Genomic DNA, 26981 nt, shown 5'->3' on the forward strand with positions numbered 1-26981 from the left:
GATGCGACCCTTGGGACCCTTGTCGACTAGGCCTACACCAGCACCTCAAACACACAATAATTAACTCGGCTAATAAATAAAACTGTCGATCCGTGGMGGAATTATGCGCGCAGTCTATGCCTCAGGCGGCAGCAACTCACAGAGGGAGCGGAGACTTGGGGATGCCAACTTCCGAATATCCAAAAATAGTGGTTGTACAAGAGATCATCAAACTTTGCCCAAAGTCTGTAATGGAAATGTCTTAAGTATTTTCAGTAATCAGATCACAAAGTTGAAATTSAAGTCGTTTCCATTTGTTTCCTAAAATCTCTAATTTCATCAAATATTCCTGCTGTCATAAAGGTTTAATTAAGAGCAGCCTAGATTCAAGGAATACATTCCTTGCAAAGAGTACATCTATTTGGAAAATTAGAAGCCATGCCTGCATCCAAAGCTCACTGAAAACGCGCATTTGAACCATGTTTGTAATATGTTAAATAAAAAATTGGCGTTGTGGGCAATTAGCCTTATTACGTCTTCAGGCTTTAAATACGATATTAGTAAGATGTCATGATTGCCTYTACAATCATATTGCTAAAAAAGTGATTTTAAGGCTAGATAATAGGCTAGATATAGCCTGAATGACTGACGACAAAAATGGATGTAACACCATGGATACCTTCCTGCATCTTACCTTGTATGAAGATGCTGAGCAGTATTCCGAGGAACAACATCTCCGTTATGGGGCGGGAAGAGGCACCGGGACACGAAAAGGGAGATGGAATTTGGACTTCGTGCGTTTGCTCCGCCACGGCTCTATTCGTCCGCACACCGACCCGCGTCACTCCGCTCAACGTTACATCCAGCGGGAGTCACGCTCCACGGTTCTGGGTACGTGTTGCAGGTGTATAGTCCTGTATAACGATTAATTCTTAGATTACACTGGTCGAGAAGACAGCTAAAATAGTTTGWCTGTCACCACCGCCAAAGTGCGCAGCGTGTAGCGCGTGCCCCGATAGACTGAACACAATTAACCAAGACTCCCAAATACAGCTGTGGAACATCAGGTTACTCTGCATCCATAMATAGTGTCAAAATTAGAGAATATTTTTCTAATGCCATTTCTCTCTCCGCAGTGGCACTAGAGGAGCCCGTCTACATGCTGCCGGAGACGTCGGGAGACCATGAGGATGACAGATGCAGTGCAGTTGGGTTATTAACCGGCGGTCCCTCCTCCTCGCGCTCGTCCGTTCACTGTGCGACAGTGGGTTAAATGCCATACACAGCTGCGTCCTGATGATTGGCTCAGAAGAAGAAGTTCTCAGATGCGGCGACGGGGGACATATAGTAAGGGGTGTACCAGGCTATATTACGTCTGGACATATTCGAGTTTCCTCATAGTTTCAAACTAAATAGGATTTCATGGACGTTTGTATTTCATGTAGCCTACCGTATTACAACAGCCATGTCTGAATGCAGGTCCCCTTATCCTCGGACTGATGACATGATGCCCTGGTGTGTTTACTCATGTTGGGTCAATGAAACTCAGGTCATCCATGTAAATATTGACCTTTGGACTTAACTGTCAACACCTCTCACCGTTGTGAAAGATTTTGGCTAGTGCACAGGCTATGCTATCATGGCCCCAGATCTGTCTGTGGCTTGCCAACTGCTTATTGTCAAGCCAAACGCTCCCTTTATATTGACTGACAAACTTTTCCATTCTGTATATTCTGTTGCTGCCATGCAATGCCATTCTATCTATTCTACAGTCTATTCTYTTCTATTCTATTGAGGGGGTGAGTGTTGAAGTGGATGTGTAGCCTAATGTGCAAGTGGAGAAGAGGCTCAGGGAGGTTTATGGCTGGGCAGCCATAAATAATCATGACAGAAGCGATGAGAGGAGGATCATGAGTCTTTAAATTATTCACGCAATTTCATAATTGGCAAACTCACTGGCTTGAGAACTGTGTAGTTTACGAGCTGGAATCTGCATGCTAATGAGGCCAACCTGTCAGGGTGTCACTGATTATAAGACAATGGAACAAGAAAACAATTGGGATGCTTATGAAAAACATTAGCCTACTGTGTTAGGCCTACTGGTTTCTTGTACAACGATGTTCAGAATATTCAACTTCAAATTTTTAGACCGATAAGAGAGAGAGAGAAACACAACCTATATGACTTCTGCTGTTGCTGGTATTCGCAATCCGGTATTCACTGCTTGTTTGCTATTTTCAACCTCAAATTGCCAACAGCAATCATCAGTGGGGTCATTTTAATGATGACACACACAGACATCCACACGTTATGGTCTTGTCCAGTCAAATAAATGACAGGCCTTTGTGTTGTCAACCCAGAGGTCGTATAACCCTACAGCTTGCTGGGTAATCACCAGGACCTATCCATTCAGCTAATCAGGGAAGAGATCCTGGACAATACTATGACAACACTGTGACAACACAATAGAACAGCTTCACCACCATCTGGCTGGAACTACTGTTCCACCTTCCTTCTCTCTCCTCAACTACCTCTCTCTATTCTCTCTCCTCAACTACCTCTCTCCCTCTCTATTCTCTCTTCTCAACGACCTCTCTCCCTCTCTCTATTCTCTCTTCGACAACCCTTACCAAGGTTTCCAAACAGTTTCTCCCATACTCAACCTTCTCTGTCTTCCCTGGTTCTCTCTCACACTAGTCCTGCTAAAACTGCTGTCTACTACAATAATATACTGTACACTAATACCATTATCCTAAATCAGACCAGATTTATAGACTTATCTTTTCATTAATGTGTACTATGCCTGTGCATCAACATCCATTTGAAAAGGGGGAGAGACATGTCCCACTGGCACAAACGTCAATTCAACGTCTATTCCATGTTAGTTCAATGTAATTTSATTGAAATGACGTGGAAACAACGTTGATTCAACCAGTTTGTGCCCAGTGGGGAGGAGAGTAGGGTGAATATCCACACAGGCATGTAATACCCAGATATTGTTACAAAATCTCACAAACAATTTCACACGCAATTTCTTTCATTCTCTCTCCCGTTTTATATTATTTTTTAGTTCCACTTGATATGGCAAATGACAAAACAATCAAAGGCAGTGGGACGGTAGTTTACCAGCTCACAGCACCAGGAAGACAAAACAAACAAGACATTCAGTGAAATCTACACGATACAGGGGGAAGTGGATACTGAAGGCATTCATCTGAAATGTGTCTTCCTCTCTGTGATTGATTGATTGCTAGATTGTATTTGACAGTTTAAAACGTGACAGGGATCCTATAGACTTATTTCCATTGTGGTCCCCAAATTCCACGGTGCAAAAAAATAAAATAAAATTACAGACACATTACATAGATACAGACACATTACATAGATACAGACACATTACATAGATACAGACACATTACATAGATACAGACACATTACATAGATACAGACGTAGATTACATAGATTTCTATTGCTCGATCATTAGCCAGCTTTTGACATTCATGAGGTTATTGTCGGTATGGCTTTGAGTTGCTGTGGTAGTTTGTTCCATTCAACTTCGCCGGTATACACTGAGTATACCAAACATTTGGAACACCTTTCTGATATTGAGTTGCACCCCTTTTGCCCTCAGAACAGCCTCAATTCGTCGGGGCATGGACTCCACAAAGTGTTGAAAGCGTTCCATAGGGATGCTGGCCCATGTTGACTCCAATGCTTCCCATAGTTGTGTCAAGTTGGTTGGATGGTCCTTTGGGTGGTGGACCATTCTTGATACACACAGGAAACTGTTGAGCGTGAAAAACCCAGCAGTGTTGCAGTTCTTGACACAAACTGGTGCGCCRGACACTACCATACCCCGTTCAAAGGCACTTCAATCCTTTACCTAGCCCATTCACCATCTGAACGGCACACATACACTGAGTATACAAAACATTAAGGACACCTGCTCTTTCCTTGACATAGACTGACCAGGTGAATCCAGGTGAAAGCTATGATCCCMTATTGATGTCACTTGTTAAATCCACTTCAATCAGTGTAGATGGAGGGGGTAGYCTAAAMAAGGATTTTTATGCCTTGAGACAACTGAGACATGGATTGTGTATGTATGCCAGTCAGAGGGTGAATGGGCAAGACAAAAGATTTAAGTGCCTTTGAATGGGGTATGGTAGTAGGTGCAAGGAGCACTGCAAGGCTGCTGGGGTTTTCAAGCGCAACAGTTTCCTATGTGGATCAAGAATGGTCCACCACCCACTGGACATCCGGCCAACTTGACATAACTGTGGGAAGCATTGGAGTCAACATAGGCCAGCATCTCTGTGGAATGCTTTCAACATCTTGTAGAGTCCATGCCCCAACGAATTGAGGCTGTTCTGAAGGCAAAAAATCCTTCCTTAACCTGTCTCCTCCCCTTCATCTGCGCTGATTGAAGTGGATTTAACAGGTGACATTAATAAGGGATCATAGCTTTCACCTGGATTCACCTGGTCAGTCTATGTAATGGAAAAAGCAGGTGTTCCTAATGTTTTGTACACTCAGTGTATAAAAAMGTGTTCTTACCAGATAGACTCTTAACTTTAAAATGGTCAATTTCAGAGTCTCTGGTTCTGGTGTTGTATCAGTGGACATCTCTAAATAAAATAAATAAATAAATACAAGTAAATAATTCAATAGGTACCTTGGGGCTGACTCAATAATAATGGACCAAACCAAGTTGAATTAACTTACCCTTTTCTCTACAGAATTTGTGACCTCCAGATGAGTACGAGGGGGGAGTTRCTCACCAGCTTGTTTTGGCTGGTTTGTAGCTTATTCTTTCAATGTTTGGGGCTGCTGGTAAACCATGATGTGCACACATAATCAAAGTTACACTGAACTAGCGCACCTGTCAGTCTTTAGGGTCCGCAWAGAGCAGGCCGATTTCAGATTGTCAATGTACATTTTAGTCATTTAGCTGACACTTATCCAGAGTGACTTACAGTTAGTGCATTCATCTTAAGATAGCTAAGTGGAACAACCACATATCACAGTCATAGTAAGTAAGTATTTTTCCTCAATAAAGTATATATTTTTTGGTGTGTGCGGGGAGGGGGTGTGGTGAGAAGGGTTGCGAGGGGAGGTGTTGTGGGATTATTTATGATACTCGTTGAAGAGGTTGGGTTTCAGGTGTTTTCGGAAGATGGGCAGGGACTCTGCTGTCCTAGCTTCAGGGGSAAGCTMGTTCCACCATTGGGGTGKCAGGACAGAGAAGAGCTTGGACTGSGCTGAGCGGGTGCTYCCCTCCCTTAGGGGTGGGAGYACCAAGAGACCAGAGGTGGTAGAACGGAATGCTCGGGTTGGGGTGTAGGGTTTGAGCATAGCCTGAAGGTAGGGAAGGGCAGTTCCTCTTGCTGCTCCATAGGCAAGTACCATGATCTTGTATTGGATGCGAGCTTCGACTGGAAACCAGTGGAGTGTGCGGAGGAGTGGGGTGACATGGGAGAACTTYGGAAGATTGAACACTAGGCAAGCTGCAGCYTTATGGATAAGTTGCAGGGGTTTGATGGCACAAGCGGGGAGCCCAGGCAACAGCGAGTTGCAGTAGTCCAGACYGGAGATGACAAGTGCCTGGATTAGGACCTGCGCCACTTCTTGTGTGAGGTAGGGTCGTATGTTGTAGAGCATAAACCTGCAGGAGCGAGTCACTGCTTTGATGTTTGCAGAGAACAACAGGGTGTTATCCASGGTCACGCCAAGGTTCTTTGCACTCTGGGAGGGTGACACCGTGGAGTTGTCAACTYTAATGGAGAGGTCATTGAGTGGGCAGGCCTTCGRCGGGAGGAAGAGCAGCTCCGTCTTGTCGAGGTTGAGCTTGAGATGGTGGGCCGACATCCAAGCTGAGATATCTGCCAGGCACGCAGAGATGAGTATCYCCACCTGGGTGTCTGAAGGGGGYAAAGAGAAAAGTAGWTGAGTGTCATCTGAATAGCAATGAGGAGAGACCATGTGATGATATGACAGTGCCGAGTGAGTTGGTGTATAGAGAGAAAAGGAGAAGGCCTACAACCGAGCCCTGGGGGACACCAGTAGTGAGAGTATGTGGTGCAGACACAGATCCTCTCCACATAACCTGGTAGAAGCGACCTGTCAGGTAGGATGCAATACAACAGTGTGCAGAGCCTGAGATGCCCAGTCCTGAGAGGGTGGAGAGGAGGATCTGATGGTCGAAGGCAGCGGATAGATCTAGAAGGATGAGAACAGAGGATAGAGATTTAGCTTTGGCAGTGTGGAGAGCCTCCGTGCCATAGAGAAGCGCAGTCTCGATTAAGTGACCCGTCTTGAAGCCTGACTGGTTAGGGTCAAGAAGATCGTTCTGAGAGAGACAGTGAGAGAGTTGTTCAGAGACAGCATGATCAAGTGTATTGGAAAGAAAAGAAAGGGATTTGGACGTCAGAGGAGTCGAGTGTTGGTTTCTTGAGGAGGGGAGCACCTCGGGCCATTTTGAAGTCAGAGGGATGAGTTGATGAGGGAATTGAGGAATGGGAGAAGGTCTCCAGAGATGGTCTGGAGAAGTGAGGAGGGGATGGGGTTGAGCGGGCAAGTTGTCGGTGGCCAGACCTCACTAGTCACAGCATTTCAACTGGAGAGAGGGGGGAAAGAGGTCAAGGCATAGGGTAGTTCTGTGTGAAAGGGAGGAGAGTAGGGTTGAAGAGGCAGAATCAGGGGAAAGGAGGGAAAAGGATATAGCAGAAAGGAGAGACGATAGGATAGAAGAGGATAGAGTAGTGGAAGAGAGAGAGCGAAGATTGCAACGGCGCGTGACCATCTGTGTAGAGGCTGAGTGCTTAAGGTTGGAGGAAAGGGGGACAGAAAAGAAACAAAGTAGTGATCAGAGACCTGGAGGGGGGTTGAAGTGAGATTATTAGGCGAGCATCCTCTAGTAAAGATGAGGTCAAGCGTATTGCCTGCTTTGTGAGTGGGAGGGGACTGGGAAAGGGTGAGGCCAAAAGAGGCAAGGAGGGGAAAGAGAGAGTTGGAAAGGAATCGAAGGCAGACGTCGGGAGGTTGAAGTAGCCAAGTACGAAGAGCGGTGAGCCACCGTCAGGAAATGAGCTTATCAATGTGGCAAGTAATTGAGGAACTCTCGAAGGGAACCTGGTGGGAAATAGATGACAACAATGTTAAGCTTGAGTGGAGAAGTAAAAGTGAAAGCATGGAATTCAAATGAGGAGATGGACAGGTGCGAGAGGGAGAAAAGAGAACATTTCCACTTAGGAGAAATGAGTAGCCCTGTGCCACCACTGTGACAACCAGATGCTCTCAGTCTATGAGAGAAAACATAGTCAGATGAAGAGGAGTTGTAGTACCATTTCTCCATAGAAAGAGAAGTGGGCTAAGAATGTTCCCCTGCGGGACCCCACAGCTAATCCCCTTTGCACTAGAAGGTTTTCCATTAAATCCACCATTTGGTCTCTCCCTGTTAAATAAGATTCAACCCAGTTAATTGTCCTGCTGTTAAAACCAAGGGCTTTTTACTTGTAGAGAATCTGCCTCCTGCAGATCCAGCATTACCATTCCACAGAAATGTCCCCTTTCTCCTGATGAAGTCCGTTAAAACAATAGACGTGTCAGTGGAAAGTCATGCTATTAGCACATTCATAAAGATCTATAGACGTGTTGGTTGTTTTGCAACAAAACCGACACGTGCGGAAAACAGACGGGGTTYGCTTAGATTGTTGACAACATGTAAAGTATATTTCGTCTCCAATGTTTATTGAAAACATAAATAAATGTGTACAATGAGGACTTGTTGTCTCTCAAATAGATCGTTACAGTTGTTGGCTGTTCCACGCTCTCCGCAGCCGATGTGAGTAAGACCTTTAAACAGGTCAACATTCACAAGGCCGCAGGGCCAGATGGATTACCAGGACCTGTACTCCGAGCATGCGCTGACCAACTGGCAAGTGTCTTCACTGACATTTTCGACCCCTCACTGTCTGAGTCTGTAATACCAACATGTTTCAAGCAAGACCACCATAGTCCCTGTGCCCAAGAACACTAAGGTAACCTGCCTAAATGACTACAGAGCCGTAGCACTCACGTCTGTAGCCATGAAGTGCTTTGAAAGGTTGGTCATGGCTCACATCAAGACCATTTTCCCAGAAACCCTAAACCTACTCCAATTTGCATACCGCCCCAACAGATCCACAGATGATGCAATCTCTAATGCAGCCACACTGCCCTTTCACACCTGGACAAAGGGAACACCTATGTGAGAATGCTATTCCTTGACTACAGCTCAGCGTTCAACACCATAGTGCCCTCAAAGCTCATCACTTAGCTAAGGACCCTGGGACTAAACACCTCCCTCTAGTAAGGGTAGGTAACAACACAGCCACGCTGATCCTCAACACGGGGGCCCCTCAGGGGTGCGTGCTCAGTACCCTCCTGTACTCCCTGTTCACTCATGACTGCACGGCCAGACACGACTCCAACACCATCATTAAGTTTGCAGATGACACAACAGTGGTAGGCCTGACCACCAACAACGATGAGACAGCCTATAGGGAGGACAGAGACCTGACCATGTGGTGCAAGGACAACAACCTCTCCCTCAACGCGATCAAGACAAAGGAGATGATTGTGGACTACAGGAAAAGGAGGACCGAGCATGCCCCCCATTCTCGTCGACGAGGCTGTAGTGGAGCAGGTTGAGAGCTTCAAGTTCCTTGGCATCCACATCACCAACAAATTAACATGGTCCAAGCACACCAAGACAGTAGTGAAGAGGGCATGACAAAACCTATTCCCCCTCAGGAGACTGAAAAGATTTGGCATTGGTCCTCAGAAGGTTCTACAGCTGCACCATCGAGAGCATCCTGACGGGTTGCATCACTGCCTGGTATGGCAACTGCTTGGCCTCCGACCGCAAGGCACTACAGAGGGTAGTGTGTACGGCCCAGTACATCAACGGGGCCAAGCTTCCTGCCATCTAGGACCTCTATACCAGGCGGTGTCAGAGGAAGGCCCTAAAAATTGTGAAAGACTCCAGCCACCCTGGTCATAGACTGTTCTCTCTGCTACCGCATGGCAAGCGGTACCGGAGTGCCAAGTCTAGGTCCAAGAAGCTTCTAAACAGCTTCTACCCTCTGGGTAGCTGGGTAGCCATTTGATTAGATGTTCAGGAGTCTTATGGCTTATAAGACTCCTGAACATCTAATCAAATGGCTACCCAGACTATTTGAATTGCCCCCCCCCCTCTACGCTGCTGCTACTCTCTGTTATTATCTATGCATAGTCACTTTAACTCTACCTACATGTACATATTACCTCAATTACCGCAACTAACCGGTGGCCTTGCACATTGACTCTGTACCGGTACCCCCTGTATATAGCCTCGCTATTGTAATTTTACTGCTGCTCTTTAATTATTTGTTACTTTTATTTGTTACTTTTTTTGTGTTTTCTTAAAACTGCATTGTTGGTTAAGGGCTTGTAAGTAAGCATTTCACTGTAAGGTTGTATTCGGCGCATGTGACAAATACGATTTGAGCCATATTAACATTAACATGAAATCAGTCAAAACACATCATCAAAACAAGACATGGTGTCAAGAACAAGATGAAACTAGATGAAATGAGTCACTTACGATTCCRCAGACGGCAGTTTCATTGTTGGTAGCCATCTAACCATACAGAATCACAACAACTCACAGACTTCTGCCCCATTGAAGCGTGSACAGTSTTTTCGTGATGTTGTCAGCAAACCCATACACATTATAGATTCCCTTAAACATCAATGACACCATATACAGCCTTATTCTGAAATAGATTTGTTCTTATCCTCATCCGTCTACACACAATACCCCATAATTGTCACGTTCCTGACCTGTTTTATGTTATTTTTGTATGTGTTTAGTTGGTCAGGGCGTGAGTTGGGGTGGGCATTCTATGTTTTGTGTTTCTTGTTTAGGTCACTTGTAATTAGCCTTATATGGTTCTCAATCAGGGACAGGTGTTTGACGTTTTCCTCTGATTGAGAACCATATATAGGTTGGCTGTTCACACTGTTTGTTTGTGGGTGATTGTCTTCCGTGTCTGTGTCTGCGCACCACACGGGACTGTTTCGGTTGTTCGTTCGTTTGATGTAGTCTGTTCCTGTTCGTGAGTTCTTCGTGTAGTTATGTAAGTTCCATGTTCAGGTCTGTCTACGTCGTTTTGTTATTTTGTAATTTTGTTTCGTGTTCGTCTTCGTCTTTAAATAAATTTCAATATGTCATCACACCTCGCTGCATTTTGGTCGAATCCTTGCTCCTCCTCTTCGGTTACCAGAGAACCGTTACAATAATGACAAAGCAAAAACCAGTCTTTAGAAATGTTTGCAAATGTATAAAAACACGGAAATATCACATTTACATAAGTATTCAGACTCTTTACTCAGTACTTTGTTGAAGCACCTTTAGTGCGATAACAGCCTTGAGTCTTTTTGGGTATGACGATACAAGCTTGGCACACCTTTATTTGGGGAGTTTCTCCTACCTATCTTTCGATTTGGTCCTGCCGTACATACCTACACGTACACTACGGTCACAAGACGCAGTCCTCCTTACTGTCCCTAGAATTTCTAAGTAAACAGCTGGAGGCAGGGCTTTCTCCTATAGAGCTCCATTTTTAGGGAATGGTCTGCCTATCCATGTGAGAGACGCAGACTCGGTCTCGACCTTTAAGTCTTTATTGAAGTCTCATCCTTTCAGTAGGTCCTATGATTGAGTGTATTCTGGCCCAGGATGTAATGTAAACGGAAAGGCTCTGGAGCAACGAACCGCCCTTGCTGTCTCTGCCTGGCCGGTTCCCCTCTCTCCACTGGGAATCTCTGCCTCAAACCCTATTACAGGGTCGAGTCACTGGCTTTCTGGTGCTCTTCCATGCCGTCCCTAGGAGGGGTGCGTCACTTGAGTGGGTTGAGTCCCTGACGTGATCTTCCTGTCTGGGTTGGCGACCCCCCTTGGGTTCGTGCCATGGGGGAGATCTTCGTGGGCTATACTCGGCCTTGTCTCAGGTAGTCTCTCTCTCCCTCTCCCCTCTCTCTCTTGGAGGACCTGAGCCCTAGGACCATGCCTCAGGACTACCTGGCCTGATGACTCCTTGCTGTCCCCAGTCCACCTGGCCGTGCTGCTGCTCCAGTTTCAACTGTTCTGCCTGTTCTGACTGCGGCTAAGGAACCCTGACCTGTTCACCGGACGTGCTACCTTGCCCCAGACCTGCTGTTTTCAACTCTCTAGAGACAGCAGGAGCGGTAGAGATACTCTGAATGAAAAGCTAACTCGCTATGAAAAGCTAACTGACATTTACTCCTGAGGTGTTGACACCCTCTACAACCACTGTGATTATTATTATTTGACCATGCTGGTCATCTATGAACATTTGAACATCTTGGCCATGTTCTGTTATAATCTCCACCCAGCACAGCCAGAAGAGGACTGGCCACCCCTCATAGCCTGGATCCTCTCTAGGTTTCTTCCTAGGTTCCGGCCAATCTAGGGAGTTTTTCCTAGCCACCATGCTTCTACACCTGCATTGCTTGCTGTTTGGGGTTTTAGGCTGGGTTTCTGTGCAGCACTTTGTGACATCAGCTGATGTAAGAAGGGCTTTATAAATGCATTTGATTGATTTCTCCCATTATTCTCTGCAGATCCTCTCAAGCTCTATCAGGTTGGATGGGAAGCATCGCTGCACAGCTATTTTCAGGTCTCTCCAGAGATGTTCGATCGGGTTCAAGTCCGGGATCTGGCTGGGCCATTCAAGGACATTCAGAGACTTGTCCCGAAGCCACTCCTGCATTGTCTTAGCTGTGTGCTTAGGGTCGTTGTCCTGTTGTCCCAGTCTGAGGTCCTGAGCGCTCTTGAGCAGGTTTACATAAAGGATCTCTCTGTACTTTGCTCCGTTCATCTTTCCCTCGATCCCAACTAGTCTCCCAGTCCCTGCTGCTGAAAAACATCCCCACAGCATGATGCTACCACCACCATGCTTCACCGTAAGGATGGTGCCAGGTTTCCTCCAGACGTGACGCTTGGCATTCAGGCCAAATCTTGGTCTTTATCAGACCAGAGAATCTTGTTTCTCATGGTCTGAGAGTCCTTTAGGTGCCTTTTGGCAAACCCCSAAGCGGGCTGTCATGTGCCTTTTAATGAGGAGTGGCTTCCATCTGGCCACTCTACCATAAAGGCCTGATTGGTGGAGTGCTGCAGAGACAGTTGTCCTTGTGGATGGTTCTCCCATCTCCACAGAGGAACTCCATCGGGTTCTTGGTCACCTCTCTCTGACCAAGGCCTTTCTCTCCCAATTGCTCAGTTTGGCTGGGCAGCCAGCTCTAGAAAGAGTCTTGGTGGTTCCAAACTTCTTCCATTTTTAGAAGGATGGAAGCCACTGTGTTCTTGGGGACCTTCAATGCTGCAGACATTTGTTGGTACCCTTCCCCAGATCTGTGCCTCGATYCAATCCTGTTTCGGAGCTCCACGGACAATTCCTTCGACCTCATGGCTTGGTTTTTGCTCTGACATGCACTGTCAACTGTGGGACCTTATATGGAAAGGTGTGTGCCTTTCCAAATCATGTCCAATCAATTGAATTTACCACAGGTGGACTCCAATCAAGTTGTAYAAACATCTCAAGGATAATCAATGGAAACAGGATGCACATGAGCTCAATTTCGAGTCTTGTACAAAAGAGTCTGAATACTTATGTAAATAAGGTATTTCTGTTTTTTATTTGTAATAAATGTAAAACAATTGCTAAAAACATGTTTTCACTTTGTCATTATGGGGTGTTGTGTGTAGATTGATGAGGAAAAAAATTATACAATCCATTTTAGAATAAGGCTGAAACGTAACAAAATGTGGAAAAAGTTGGCACTGAAGGCACTGTTCACAACGACACATTCATGTGCACCCACAAACACACACAGACTCAGACACACATCCAATGATGCCAGCAGCATACCACCCTGCATCCCCACTGCTGGCTTGTCCTGGCTAAATTCCCCAATCTGGCCCTCATACCATCATGGTCACCTAATCATCCCCAGCTTCCAATTGGCTCATTCATCCCCCCTCCTCTCCCCTGTAACCATTTCCCGGGTCGTTGCTGTAAATGAGAATGTGTTCTGAGTCAACTTCCCTGGTGAAATAAATAAACATACAAACGTATGCAAAAAGTTTCCATGTAGGTTTAGTTGAAAATCRCCTTTATATTACAGTCACACTGGGATGGTCAGGTCAAATTTAAGCTCAGTTCTACTGCCTCAACACACGCTGCTCCACACACTTCCTTATTAAACATCTGCTGGTGGCTGTGTTTTAATGTTGTCACAGTACATAGACACTTCTCTCCTGGTGAGTGACTGCTCGGCTCCACGTGTATCACTATCAGGAGCATCGGGGGGCGGGGGTTGGGAGGTATGAGGGAGGGAGGGAGGGAAGGAGAGCAAACACATCCCTTTGAGAAAGAGCCTCCAGAGCTAATATTGACCAGCACGCTCAACTACACACAGCAATACAAATTAGCTACAGTACTGACCCCCGCACAAAGGACACATGTTATCACCTGGTTGAATTAGGCCCGTCTGCCACTGATCAGCAGTGCCCAGACACACATCTACTGGGAGGGAGAGAGAGAGAGAGAGAGAGGGAGGGAGGGAGAGAGACCGAGAGATTTTTCACAACTGGGAAAGATGGAAACCTAGTCAGTTACACAACTGAATGCATTCAACTGAAATGTGTCTTCCGCATTTCACCCAGCCCCTCTTAATAAGAGAGTTGCGGGGGATGCCTTAAATCGACATCCATGTCATCAGAGCCCGGGGAGCAGTTGTTGTCGGGGGTTAATTGCCTTGCACAAGGGCAGAACGGCAGATTTTTCCACCAGGGATTCGAATCAGCAGCGCTTTGCTTACTGGCCCAACTGAGCGACACACGCGTGCACACACACACACCATAAAAACATGACAGAACACAGTAAAGCCTACTTTTAAATATAATTGAATCTAGTAATCTGGCTCTTTACACAGGTGCCATAAAAACAACACATTTTATTGACCAACAAGTGGCTTCTTTTTCACAGTATCTATAGTTATTTTCAAGAAAGACCAATTCCCAAACATACTGCATAAATAAAATGCTGATACATATTCTGATAAATGCTGCGAGGTCACCGTTTGAAAAATACATGAACAAAGTCCTGAGTAAGAAAAAGCCCTGCTAGCCTTCAGCAATTCAGAAGCCAACATCAAGGTCCTTCTCATAACCAAGCAAATACACTGAGTGTACAAAATATTAGGAACACCGTTCGCCCTCAGAACAGCCTCAATTCGTCAGGGCATGGACTCTACAATGTGTTGAAAGCGTTCCACAGCTGACCCATGTTGATTCCAATGCTTCCCACAGTTGTGTCAAGTTGGCTGGATGTCCTTTGGGATGGTAGACCATTCTTGATACACACGGGAAATTGTTGAGCGTGAAAATACCCAGCCGCGTTGCAGTTCTTGACAAACCGGTGCGCRGCGCTCRTAAGACCATACCCCGTTTAATGCACTTCAATATTTTTTCTTGCCCATTCACCCTCTGAATGGCACACACATCCATGTCTCAACTGCTCAAGGTTTAAAAARTKTTCTTTAACCTGTCTCCTCCCCTTAATCTACACTGATTGAAGTGGATTTAACAAGTGACATCAATAAGGGATCATAGCTTTCAGCTGGATTCACCTGGTCAGTCTATGTCATGGAAAGAGCAGGTGTTCCTAAAGTTTTCTACACAGTGTACGATGCTGATGTCAAAACTCACACACTCAGATTATTAAAGTCTGTTTCAAAGTCTTGAAGACTTGTTGGGAGTTGTGTAACGGCAGATGCAGGGTGACAGGAAACAGATTGACGCTGCCCAGGGCACGCCCTCAGGTTAGACTGGGGAAAGAGATCACTCCCTGTCCCTGATGTTTAGGTGAGAGAGGCGGGGACACAGCTGTGTGTGTGTGTGTGTGTGTGTGTGTGTGTGTGTGTGTGTGTGTGTGTGTGTGTGTGTGTGTGTGTGTGTGTGTGTGTGTGTGTGTGTGTGTGTGTGTGTGTGTGTGTGTGTGTGTGTGTGTGTGTGTGTGTGTGTGAGTGTGTGTGAGTGTGTGAGAGAGAGAGCATCCCAAGGCCCTACGGCTCAGAATCTGCCGTCGCTATGCAGCTGACACTTCTTAGCAACAGAGTGACACAGTCTCAGAGACTAATTTGACTCTGTACAGGAGTAGATATTCTGGAACCTTCACCTCTACTTAAAATGTACCTCCTAGTTTTTAAAATGAAGAGATATAAAAGCTGAAAATTACCCAAAAGGCAGCAGCATAAAATAGCAGAAGCCAACTCAGTTTTAAATCATTTTTCAATTACGAAGACGTTATATTTCTTCACCAACACAGTTGCTAACAACTTCACAGTAATAAAACGTACTTTCTATGGGAAGACTGTCCCCTGACTGTCCCCTGTGGCTCCCTGCTACTGTCATGTACCGTATCTGCCTCCTAACCAAGGCCAATATGGCAGGCAGCAGTTATGCTACCAATGATGTAACAACTTGCAGCACTAAATCATCTAGTTGGTTTTGTATAGACTAATAAACACATTTACGCGTGACACAGTGCCGTGTAACCACTCAATGGCCCTGTGCTGTTGTGTGTAATGGGGGTGTGTGTTCCTTTGCCGCACACGTCAACACTTTATATTGCACAGTCACTCACCCAARCATGGAAAGGCACACAGACACGCACAGGATGGTGTAGAAAGAAGGGAGGAAACCTTCAAACAAACACACAGGGGGAAACCCATTCATCTATATCCACCTCAGCATCAAGTCCAGAAGCCATGGTCAATAAAAATGTTCAGGACCTTGATGTAAATCTCATTAGSTTGAAGCAAGGCTGTTATCTGGCCAGTCTAGATACAGTAATTCACTTTGTTTCATAGAGACACTTCAGATAAATCACTCTACTGGGAACAGTGTGTCTCTCTCTCCAACTTTCCATCTCTCCTTTTTTTGGCAGAGGGAAATTAACAAGCTGCTCCGAAAGCCATTATCAGAAATCCATAAAAGTCATCCGAAGGTGCAGTGCACCCCTGCAAAGYCATGGCCAAACTACTCCACAGTAGTCAATTCTCCAAACACGGTTTACCCACCACCACTGTGTTGTTTTGGACCCAGACAGACAGCCCCTGCTATCACACAGTGGATCACAGAGCAAGCAGGTTCAAAGCCCATTCTTATTCCCCTCGGCCTCAAACACATCTAATTACCAACGGTAACACACACACACACCAGCACCACGACACAGACCACCCACCCACCCGACACAACCACCCTCACACGGTTGGTCTTTAAAACATGTTTTACAGGATGTATGTGTTACACACACACACACACAGAGAGAGAGAAAAAGAGAGAGACAGAAGACCTTGATGTGCAGATGTGAGGGAGAATGGCTAGCAGCGGGAATGAAACGCTCCTTTAATGCCAGACTCAGACACAGAGACATCCGTAGTGATGCCTGGCTACGTCACACTACAAAGCAAAACCACACCAAACAGTCAAGCAATCCTAACCCCGTGTCCCCATCAAACCACGTCCAGCCGCATATACACTACAAAATCCCATACACCCTCCCTTCAGGCCATTACATGCCATACAGGTGAGTACCAACACAACTGTTGGGGGGAAAACACCATTGCGCACATGCAACTGGTGTGAAATAGCTAGCTAGTTAGCGTCGCTCGCTCTGAGACCTTGGAGTAGTTGTTTCCCTTGCTCTGCAGGGGCAGTGTGTGCAGGGGGTCCCTGGGTCGAGGGAAGGAAGCAATACTGTTATATTGGTGCCGTGACCTGGTTCACTCAGTTGGGCTCTGCCCAGCAGCTGGGGTTGCTATAGAGGAGGGGGTGGTGAGTGTAACCGGTGTGAAATGGCTAGCTAGTTAGCGTCACTTGCTCTGAGACCTTGGAGTAATTGTTTCCCTTGCTTTGCAAAGACCATGACTTCTGTGGAGCGATAGGCACAGATGCTTCATGGGTGACTGTTGTCGATTTGTGTAGTGGGTCCCTGGTTAAAGCACTGGTTGAGGGATGGATACAATACTGTTACACACAACCCAAAAACACTGGCAGCGCTATGTGTTTGAGGATGTGCTGAGAAGCTCAAGATCCTATTGAGAGTTTGATGATGATTACTATAAGCCTACTTACAACAGACCTGGTGAGATGCTGACATCTTGTGAGAGAAAAGTGTAGTTGCATCCCTCCAAATAGYGGACCACAGTCATCCTTTTAGAATCCTGTTTCCCTATATTAATTTTTAATTCAAAGATTAAAATGATACAGCTCTGAAATAACGCAGGTTGAAGGATGCACCTGTTAGAAATTCACCTAGGCCTACCTCTAGGGARCCGGTGCAGTTAAAATACTTGAGGTTTCTTCTCCAGATGATTTCAACATTTGTCTTGCTGCAAATGGCCTTTCCGTCACCACAAATMTAGTCAGTCGCCCTGGCCTTCAAACTTGAGCAACTTTACAACCTTTTGCCCACTCCCCCGACAACATCAGCGATGTAATCGATTTTTACCTGATGGCACGGTATATCTCCGTTGTACCTCACTAATCAATAGGAATCTGCAATTGAAYGCTAACGTTACTTTTTCGAGAGTTGGGATGATGGAGGACCGCTCAAGCCAGGTAAACTAAAATGACGTATACCGATATTGTTTTTAAGCATTGTTGATTGACATAACATGKACGTGTTTCTGATGCAGTTCACTAGTTTTGCTGGCATTCGTGTAATATGATGCACGCACACTGGACAATGGTGTGCAATGCTTTTTGCGCGTGAATGTTTATTTTTTCACCGAAAACAAGTGCCCATACACTTCAACATCCTTACTTACTTATTTGTCAGCATCACCCAAAGTGTCTGTTTATATTATGAAGGGCGCAAAATGTTTGGAACTTTTTTTCCCGATTATCTAGGCCTGTTTGCAAAAGCAGCTAATTGGCTGGTGTATTGGCTAGTCTATTGATCTGCAAGACGCACATGTCTTTCATCAAATAGTGATGGCATTCAGTGTTTTCTTTTCGGAGAGCCGGCAGGCCCATTAGGCTCCCGAACGGCTCTTCGTTTTAAACGCTTAAATTGAACTAGAACCATAATTTTTAGAACCAATCTCCAATGATCAGAGTACACACCGCTTTCTGTTAACATCTCGTTTACATTTGAAATGCTCGCATCTCTCCTTTAATCATTTCCCCCCCTCTGCCTGTCCTCTCTCCCTATTTCTGCAGCCGTTAAGAAGCGCTTCAGACTGGCCATCATTGTGAAGTSGCAGTCCACTGCTAGGCCCAAGCACGACAAGCCTTCCAGACCCCCACCTCTCCCTGCCGCTTCCTCCTCGATCTCCCCTGCTGCCCCCGCGTTCTGCTGGGCTGTGGGGGGGGGGCTCTCCCATGGTGCACGCTGCTCCTGTTTCCCCCGGGGGGGTATCTAAGTTGCCTCCTGTGGACGCAGCAGCTCTGCTCCAGGGTGTGTGTGAGGTGTTACGGGCGGAGTAAGCTCCTCAACGACCTGCAGTACCGCCACATGGGGGCCTGACGGGTTCCTGTGCTTCAGCTACCAGGTGTATGCGTCGGGGCTGGCCACACCCTTCACTGGGATGGTGCAGACTCTTCCCAGCCCCAACCCTGGAGCTATACAGGAGGCTCGCAGAGCTGCAGGACCTGATATCACCCCGACCCCTGTGAGGCACAGAGCCGCTACTCGTACTTCTCATGTTGTATAAAGACTTTTGTGTGTTTTGCACTCTTTTATTTGTAGTAAATCGTGAGTAGATGCATGATTTTACTTTTGCCTGTTTCTAATTTGAATTAAAATATTTTTAATAAATGTCAGTTTYGCTGTCTAATATGGAGTTCAGGGTGGTAGGTATTATACATCTGAAATATCCCCCATGGATTCCATAAATGTACATTTGAGGTCTTTTCACAAGGACTGGATGTAACCCTTGTAGTATTAGGGAATGCTGTTGGTGGTTGGGAGCATCCTGGAGAGGCAGCAACAGACTAGGTTTACATCTGTCAACAATGAACACTCAACAGTTTGATAGTTCAGCTGAACAAATGTACATTTAGTAAGCATTTACATACTGCAAATTTTCAGGATGCTGCAAACCACCCCCTTTTAGTAAAACACAGGAAGAATTCACAGGGGTAAATGTCCTATATTATTTTGGGAATATCCAACACTCGCCGACTGTGTAGCATTTGTTTCAGTGATTTATTGCAGACCAATGTTTTTACTATTSTAATTTGACAGTTTCTAGTTTTAGTTATTCAAGTAGGTTTTCTAAAACAACAGTCCACATTAAATTGTAATCTGCTGTTGGATACACCTGTTGTAAATCAATCTCTTAAGGTGGAGGTAAATATCCGTTTATTGGTATGCTGATAGGACAGGCATTTTCATATTTCCWATATAGGCAGATCAACCTTTAGCGCTAAGACTAATACAGTGACTATTGCAATGTTACCCATGTCATACTATTGTCTTATGTACGTTATCAATGTTCCTCGTCCTTGAGGGTACGCAGGTGTCTGGGTAGTCGGCACGAAACCACTGCCTTTTGAGACCAAAAATATGCAAGGCCTGGACAAGTGAAACTATTGGGCAATCTTCTGCAGTTGAGACGTGATGATCTTGGTTGGCATGTTGAGGGCTTTGGGTGGTCAGCGGGGAYACCTGTGGTAAACAACTTCTTGAGCCAATCGGATGATGAGGCGGGGTGTTGTCAGGCAAAACCATGACTTAGACGACTGAGGTCCTTCTCTTGATCTCCTCCACTAGTTCGGCTCTGGACACGTCAATCTGAGAAAAAAAAACAGAAATGTGGTGTTTTATTCAAGAGTGTGTGTGTGTTAGATGCTGCGTGTATGAGAATCTCACCTCCTCTCGGCTGTGGACCGTTCGGAGCTTCACCACCCCGTCCTTGAGCTCCTGCTCCCCTAGGATCGCCACCAGGGGGATCCCAGAGTCCTCACAGTGCTGCAGCTGGCTCAGCAGCTTGGGGTTCTTCTTATACATCACCTCTGCCTGACAACCCAACCACAGTTATATAAAGGTTCCTCTTATGAATAGCCACAGCCCACACTCAGCCCACACACGCACCATCTCTGACTCACCGTGTCAATCTCAGATCGAACACACACACACACACACACACACACACACACACACACACACACACCTTGATCCCAGCGTTCCACAGTTCAGCGGTCAGTCGGAGTCTCTCCTCCAGAAGGTTTTTCTGTGCCGAGGCCACCATGACTTGAGTCTCTGTGGTTCGCACCTTCTCCGCCGATGCCTGGGGAGCCAGACCCCAACACACCAGTCAYCCACACACAGAGTTTCTCTCTGGCACATTGATGAACAGACCAGCCTGTGGGGGGAGCTGGCTGTTGATAATGCCCGTCCCCCTTCCTTACCTCAGCCTTCTGCTCCATGATGGAGAAGACCCTCTCGATGCCGATGCTGACCCCCACACACGGCACCTTCCTGCCCTTGGGGTCGAACATGCCCACCAGGCCGTCGTAGCGCCCGCCGCCCGCCACGCTGCCCACGCTCACACCTTCCTCAGCCTTCTCGCCCGCCCCGTTCTGGGCTGCCGCCACTGGGACCGGGCCGGRCTGGGTCAGAATGGCCTCATAAATCACACCTGTGTAGTAGTCCAACCCACGGGCCAGACTCAGGTCAAACACCACCTGGGAGAGGGGGAAGAGAGGGAAGAAAGAAGGGAGGGAGAGGACAGATTAAAAGGAGACAGTAGGAAGGAACACGAGGCAAGGAATTTGGAAAAAAGGACTGCACCCTCAGACTTATTTCAGCTGATCATATCATGACATCTATATATATATAACCCCTGAACCCCCAAAAAACTATTACTGTTCATAGAGAACTAAATGCCTCTACGGAGTAGGCTGTTGATGGAAATATTTCTATAGAGACGCATTACCTGTCATATCACCTTGGTCACCAGATAACCTGTCACCTCTGACCCCTCACCTTGTCTGTAACCTGGAAGAGCTGCAGGTAGCTGAAGAGCTGCTTCATGTCTGTGAGGCCGGCACACGCCTGCTTGCTCTGTGACATCTTAGCATCCTGCAGCAGGCGCTCAGCTAGGTCCATCCCCCCTGGAACACACACCAATCACAGACAGGGTCAGACCAGGGGAAAGGTCAAAGGTCAGTCTGTGTGTGTGACCTGTCCTCACCCTGCAAGCTGACATACTGTCCGATCTGATCGGCTGCTTCCTCAGACAGACCCTTCTCCTTCACCATTTCACTCCTCACATCCTCCCAAGACATCTGGGGGGTGAAGAGAGAACACATAGGTGGGAGAGAAAAGCAGGGAGCAGCATAGAAAGGGTGGAGAAAATAAGGGAGAAATGTTATCCTTTATTTACTTTGTTTGCATATTAAAACATTGTTAATGTTTACCGTTTAGCATTCCATTTCCTTAACCACATAAGGTTATTGTCCAGCGGGTTTACCTTGTCCAGTTTGTCCACTGTGGAGCAGATGGTGCGGAACTTGTCATCCGGAACTCCACACACTGCAAACATTCCGTCMAGAATACGTCTGTCGTTCACCTGCACAGAGAGGATATTAGGGTGGGGAGGGGAGTTAGGACGAGTATGGCCACACATACAGACCTTCCGTGTATTCCTTGCTTCATATTGCGTCACAGGATGTTTTACCACGGGTGATGTGTGTCTCTGACCTACCTTGATGCGGAAGTCTCCCAGCTCCAGCTCACTCAGGATCTCGTGGACGATCTTCAGGCACTCAGCGTCTGGGATCATGGGGTCGTACTGGCCTGCAATGTCAAAATCCTGGGAGYCGGAGAAACACACACTTAGCAAGAAAATGGGRCATGTGTATCCACAAACATCTGGATGTAGCAGAAAGCAAAAATGATTCCAGTGTTATGGCTGATGTGGACGGTCGAACCKGGGTTCGCTCTGACGCTTACACACTGATAGAACTCCCTGTAGCGMCCGCGGGTCATGGCGGGGTTGTCACGGCGATAGACCTTGGCAATGTGGTAGCGCTTGATGTTGGTGACCTTGTTCATGGCCAGGTAACGGGCGAAAGGCACCTGGGAGGGGGTGGGGTCAAGGACTAGTAGACACCTGATTGGCTCCTAACCTTGTTAAAATCCACCAYTTGGTTTGCTTTCGAGGCATGACCATGAAAAACATAGGGAATTAACTGACCAGCTTGCAGGCTAGCCCACTTAGCAAMGTACGCATCAGGACTAATACAAGGATACAGTGAGATCATATCTAAGGGACAGCAGCTCTCCTCCRTGGTCCTTCAGGTCGTAGATGAGCTTAGAATCCTCACCATACTTTCCTGTCAACGTTTCCTACAAATTGTCAACATAAGCACAAAATCCCGATTTATTACAAACCCACTGGCTAGTTTACAACTTTCTATTCATTGTCAACAGTGTGTGTGTGTGTGTGTGCCTCCCACACACCTTCAGCTCAAAGACGGGTGTGTCGATGTTCTCGGCTCCGTGGCGTTTAAAACAGCTGATGATGGTGTTGAAGACTTTCTCTCTGATGGCCATCTGCTTAGGGTTATAGTCCCTGGTWCCCTGAGAGAGATGGAGGGAGAGAAAGAGTGCATAAGCAAGACATCACCTGCTGATTTGGATTTTCAGTAAAAGACGAGTAGTAAACATGTTATGCAGCAAGTTCTCTTCATGATCACCCGGTGCCTGTGAGGTGCACTCTCTATGGAGGCAGTATTTACCTTTGCGGTCTTGAGCGTGAATTGGTGTCTGCCTTCATCTCCTCCAAGCTGAGCCTTCAGCTCTAGCAGTTTGGCCACTTCTTCATCAATCTAGGAAAGAAAGACACAAACACAGTTCAGTGTTCCTCAGGACCTTGGAACAGATCCTCCCCCATCCCACCCTCCAGAGTCAGGGTCCTACCTGAGACACAGTCATCCCAGAGAGGGTGCGTAGAGAGCGGGCACAAAATCCAGACCGACGGCCCGCCAACCCCGCACAAAGARGCAGGGACGCCATACCCAGGTTAATCATCCCAGCAGGGGAAAGCAAAACAAAATCAAATGAAAAACAAAAAACAAACAAAATGGCCGTTCAGGAGTGCAGCATCAGAGCAGCAATACAGTGCAATGGCAAAGTCCACCAAGCCATGTTGTCCAATAACCACAGTCAGGTGACGGTAGGGTTATCCAATCCAAACGCAGTGTTATCCAAGAATATCCAGTCGTAGTGTTTGGATTCCAAATGTTGACGTGTAAGGTAGAGGAAGTAGATGACGGACGGAGATGAAGGTATGACCCCAGCAGGGTTGTTGGCATCGAGCAGGAAGAACAGGAGAAAAGTGGTGAGCAACCCTATCACTAGGGAGACGGGCGGGCATGACGCATCATCACAACATGGAGGACAAAACATGAGGCAGGGGTCAATCAAACCAACCTATCACAGCCAAAAATCAAACCAACCAGCCTATCACAGCCCAGATTCAAACCAGCCGGCCTATCAAAGCCCAGACACATGGGTGGGGGTGGGACGTCACTGATCCCTGGAATCAGAACTACCCCTAGACCAGACAAGCTTTGGGCCATGTTCAGTACGCACGGAGGAAACGGTGTGCTTTTAACACAACCCAGAACTACCTCTGGCCCAGACAAGCACAGGGTCTTGTTCAGGAGGCACAAACCAGGAGAACATTTGTTGAAACTATGTGTCCTACTGAACATGACCCTGGCCTGGTGCTGGAGGAAGATCTGAAGACTCAGTGAGATCCCACCCCCTGACTGACACACAACAAGTAAATGAAAACGCATACAGATCATCTCTATCCTCACCTGTGTAGTTAGTTAAAGGTGGGGAGAGACTCTCGGAGAAGCTCAACATTCAGCCATTAAAAGGAACCATGAGTTTACACAATGAATGACCAGCCCATGCAGTGACAACTATCCTAAGGGGATTGCATCAGTTTGGATTGATAACTGGCTTCTACTAGCTGTATCATTTGAAGCACTATTATTAACTAACGTGCATAAGAAAAATAGCATTCTTGATTTACTTTGTAATAGCCATTAAATTCCACTTCTAATTGAAATGACTAGATAATTAATCTGACCGTGAACCGGCAAGGCCCGTATTTTGGCATGAGTAACCAGCTAACGCTAGCTTCGTTCATGACATATGTAGAACGCGTGTCTGTTCATCCCATCCCAGTCCCGCTGTCGTACAACCTTTTGGAACATCGTCGTGCTAGGCGTTGAATACTGACCTGTTCTTTGCTTGCTTTTTCTGCCTTTATTTTCCGCACGACTTCTCCTTGTGTTTTAATCGCCTCTTGTATCTGTGCTTTGTCCGCCATGGTGTTGCATCTAATGCCAGAGACTAGAAGACCATGCTAACGCTTCCTCAAAGACCGGAAGCCGAGAACCCGAGGATATACCTCCACGTACCGCACGGTGGCAGTAMATTTACATTGGTGTTTAACAGCGCGCCGTGAGATGTACATGCCAGATACAGTGTAACAATCGTGTTTAGCAGCAAAACATGGAAATTAACAGAAAGTTGCAAGTAGTTCCACACTTCTACACTATCAACCTTTTTTGGACTAAATTTGATATCTCAGAATTCACAGTATCTAAAGGGTGCATTTCTAGGTTGACCTCAGTAGGGGATGTAGCTCAGTGGTAGAGCGCATGCTTTGCATGTATGAGGCCCCGGGTTCAATCCCCGGCATCTCCACWCCTTTTGATCAAGATCTGTTTTCTGGCAACTATCTTACAATCAGATAACATTGCCTATCTCATCAACAAAAATAAGAATATGAACAGCTTTAGTTTTTTTTATGATTTGATGACCACCATGCCCCCAATTTGTTGATGCATTCATTTTTGGGATTTTGTAAAACAATTTGGCAGTATTATTTGTAATATATGTTCTCAGTGACCCAAATCAAGTCAAGAAAAAATATAAATGGCATTCATTTAGCTTAATAACATAATTCATTTATTAAGTGAAAAAGGATTTGTGAATAAATGTCAACAGACATTCTGACGCMGAATAGTCAGCTTTCTGCAGTGCTCACTGAGAATGCTTTGATGTGAAACTTGATATATTTTATTGTTTATAATGTCTCTGAAGGCATGAACATGCCTGCTAGTGGTTAGGTTACGCTTGTAATGTGTAGTTTGTCGGTAATAGTATACCCCATTTTAGCCTAACACAAACACACAAACACACACACACGTTTCAAGTTTTAATGTCACATGCACAAGTACAGTGAAATGTCTTTATTGCAAGATCTAACCCAACAATACAGTAATCAATAACAATGTAGAAGTAAAAATAACAAGGTATAACAAAAACACAGGAGATATAAAATTAAGAAATGAGAAGAACACGATTAAGTAAGTAAGCATACTATATACAGCTTATAGGGAGGAGGTCAGAGACRWGYCCGTGTGMTGCCAGGACAACAACCTCTCCCTCAACGTGATCAAGACAAAGGAGATGATTGTGGACTACAGGAAAAAGAGGCCTGAGCACGCCCCCATTCTCATCAACGGGGCTGCAGTGGAGCAGGRTGAGAGCTTCAAGTTCCCTGGTGTCCACATCACTAACATAGTCCAAGCACACCATGACAGTCATGAAGCGGACACGACAAAACCTATTCCCCCTCAGGAGACTGAAAAGATTGGGCATGGGTCCTCAGATCCTCAAAAGGTTCTACAGCTMCACCATCGAGAGCATCCTGACTGGTTGCATCACTGCCTGGTATGGCAACTGCTCGGCCTCCGACCGCAAGGCACTACAGAGGGTAGTGCGAACAGCCCAGTACATCACTGGGGCCAAMCTTCCTGCCATCCAGGACCTCTATACCAGGCGATGTCAGAGGAAGGCCCTAAAAATTGTCAAAGACTCCAGCCACACTAGTCATAGACTGTTCTCTCTGCTACCGCACGGCAAGCGGTACCGGAGCGCCAAGTTTAGGTCCAAGAGGCTTCTACCCAGCCTATTTGCATTGCCTCCCCCCTCCCCTCTCCACGCCACTGCCACTCTCTGTTGTCATCTATGCATAGTCACTTTAATTAACTCTACCTACATGTACATACTACCTCAACTAACCGGTGCCCCCGTACATTGACTCTGTACCGGCACCCCCCTGTATATATTGTTATTTTTATCTCTTATTCTTATCCGTATTTTTTTAAACTGCACTGTCGGTTAGGGGCTCGTGAGTAAGCATTTCACTGTATTCGGCGCATGTGACAAATACAATTTGATTTGATTTGATATACAGGGTCAGTTCCAGTAGGGGAGAGTGAGGTATGTTGTCACACTTTTCACGCTGTCTAACATTTACTGGGCACAATACATCCCAATGGTATAAATGTCATACCAAATGAAAGAAGGAAGTCTTGGGCACATATGTTGTATTCATTACATCTTCATATCTTATTTCAGTACCGGAGTTGTAGACCGTTAAATAGAGAGAGTGCACTTGTGACAATTTTCCCCATCAACGGACAAATTGTCACACTACTGTACATCYGGTAAGTTGTCACATTGGATTATCAACAAATAAGAACACAACTAATTAATTGTGAATATTGATTTTAATTTCAAATTCCAAACCAAATTCAACTTKATTAAAAAACTCAAAATAAAAACAATCATGCCTAGAGAATCTGGCAAATCATGCCTTTCAATCAAAACAATAATGCTGGCAGAGCACACATTAATTAAGTGGCATGTCCACTTTACTTTGAACTTTGAACTCCAACGTTCTCTGGCGTGCACATAGATCCACGGTAATTGTTGGAATCGGAATGGAAAGTAATGCTGCAGATAACTTGCTTAAATGTTTAAAGTCTTAACAAAACAGACGTGGTGTT

At 46.0% G+C, this 26981-nt stretch overlaps 1 protein-coding gene, 1 long non-coding RNA gene and 1 other non-coding gene across 4 annotated transcripts; 2 read left to right on the forward strand and 1 right to left on the reverse strand.

The window, feature by feature from the left end:
• Positions 1–534: 534 nt before the first annotated feature.
• LOC111967478 (uncharacterized) lies at positions 535–19377 on the forward strand. Its single transcript, XR_002877764.2, has 2 exons — positions 535–1326; positions 18315–19377. It is a non-coding gene; the product is annotated as an uncharacterized lncRNA (long non-coding RNA).
• A 64-nt stretch (positions 19378–19441) lies between these two features.
• On the reverse strand, positions 19442–24511 carry hars (histidyl-tRNA synthetase). 2 transcript variants are annotated; one of them, XM_023992525.2, is made up of 14 exons: positions 24359–24486; positions 23023–23459; positions 22842–22931; positions 22564–22683; positions 22354–22449; positions 22054–22179; positions 21806–21913; positions 21572–21670; positions 21293–21386; positions 21085–21212; positions 20508–20783; positions 20270–20386; positions 19969–20115; positions 19442–19890 (listed from the first exon to the last, which is right to left on the reverse strand). In XM_023992525.2, the coding sequence occupies exons 2-14, from the start codon at positions 23131–23133 to the stop codon at positions 19831–19833; spliced, it is 1572 nt and encodes a 523-aa protein (XP_023848293.1). In that variant the 5' UTR covers positions 23134–23459; positions 24359–24486; the 3' UTR covers positions 19442–19830. The 2 variants fall into 2 exon arrangements, with proteins under 2 accessions (XP_023848293.1, XP_023848294.1); XM_023992526.2 differs by lacking the exon at positions 23023–23459 and having other exon boundaries at positions 24359–24511.
• Positions 24512–24756: 245 nt separating this feature from the next.
• Positions 24757–24828, forward strand: trnaa-ugc (transfer RNA alanine (anticodon UGC)). The gene has a single exon. It is a non-coding gene; the product is annotated as a tRNA-Ala (tRNA).
• The last annotated feature ends 2153 nt before the right edge of the window (positions 24829–26981 follow it).

The sequence above is a fragment of the Salvelinus sp. IW2-2015 genome, linkage group LG8 (assembly GCF_002910315.2).
Source record: "Salvelinus sp. IW2-2015 linkage group LG8, ASM291031v2, whole genome shotgun sequence".
Taxonomy (NCBI): Eukaryota; Metazoa; Chordata; class Actinopteri; order Salmoniformes; family Salmonidae; genus Salvelinus; species Salvelinus sp. IW2-2015.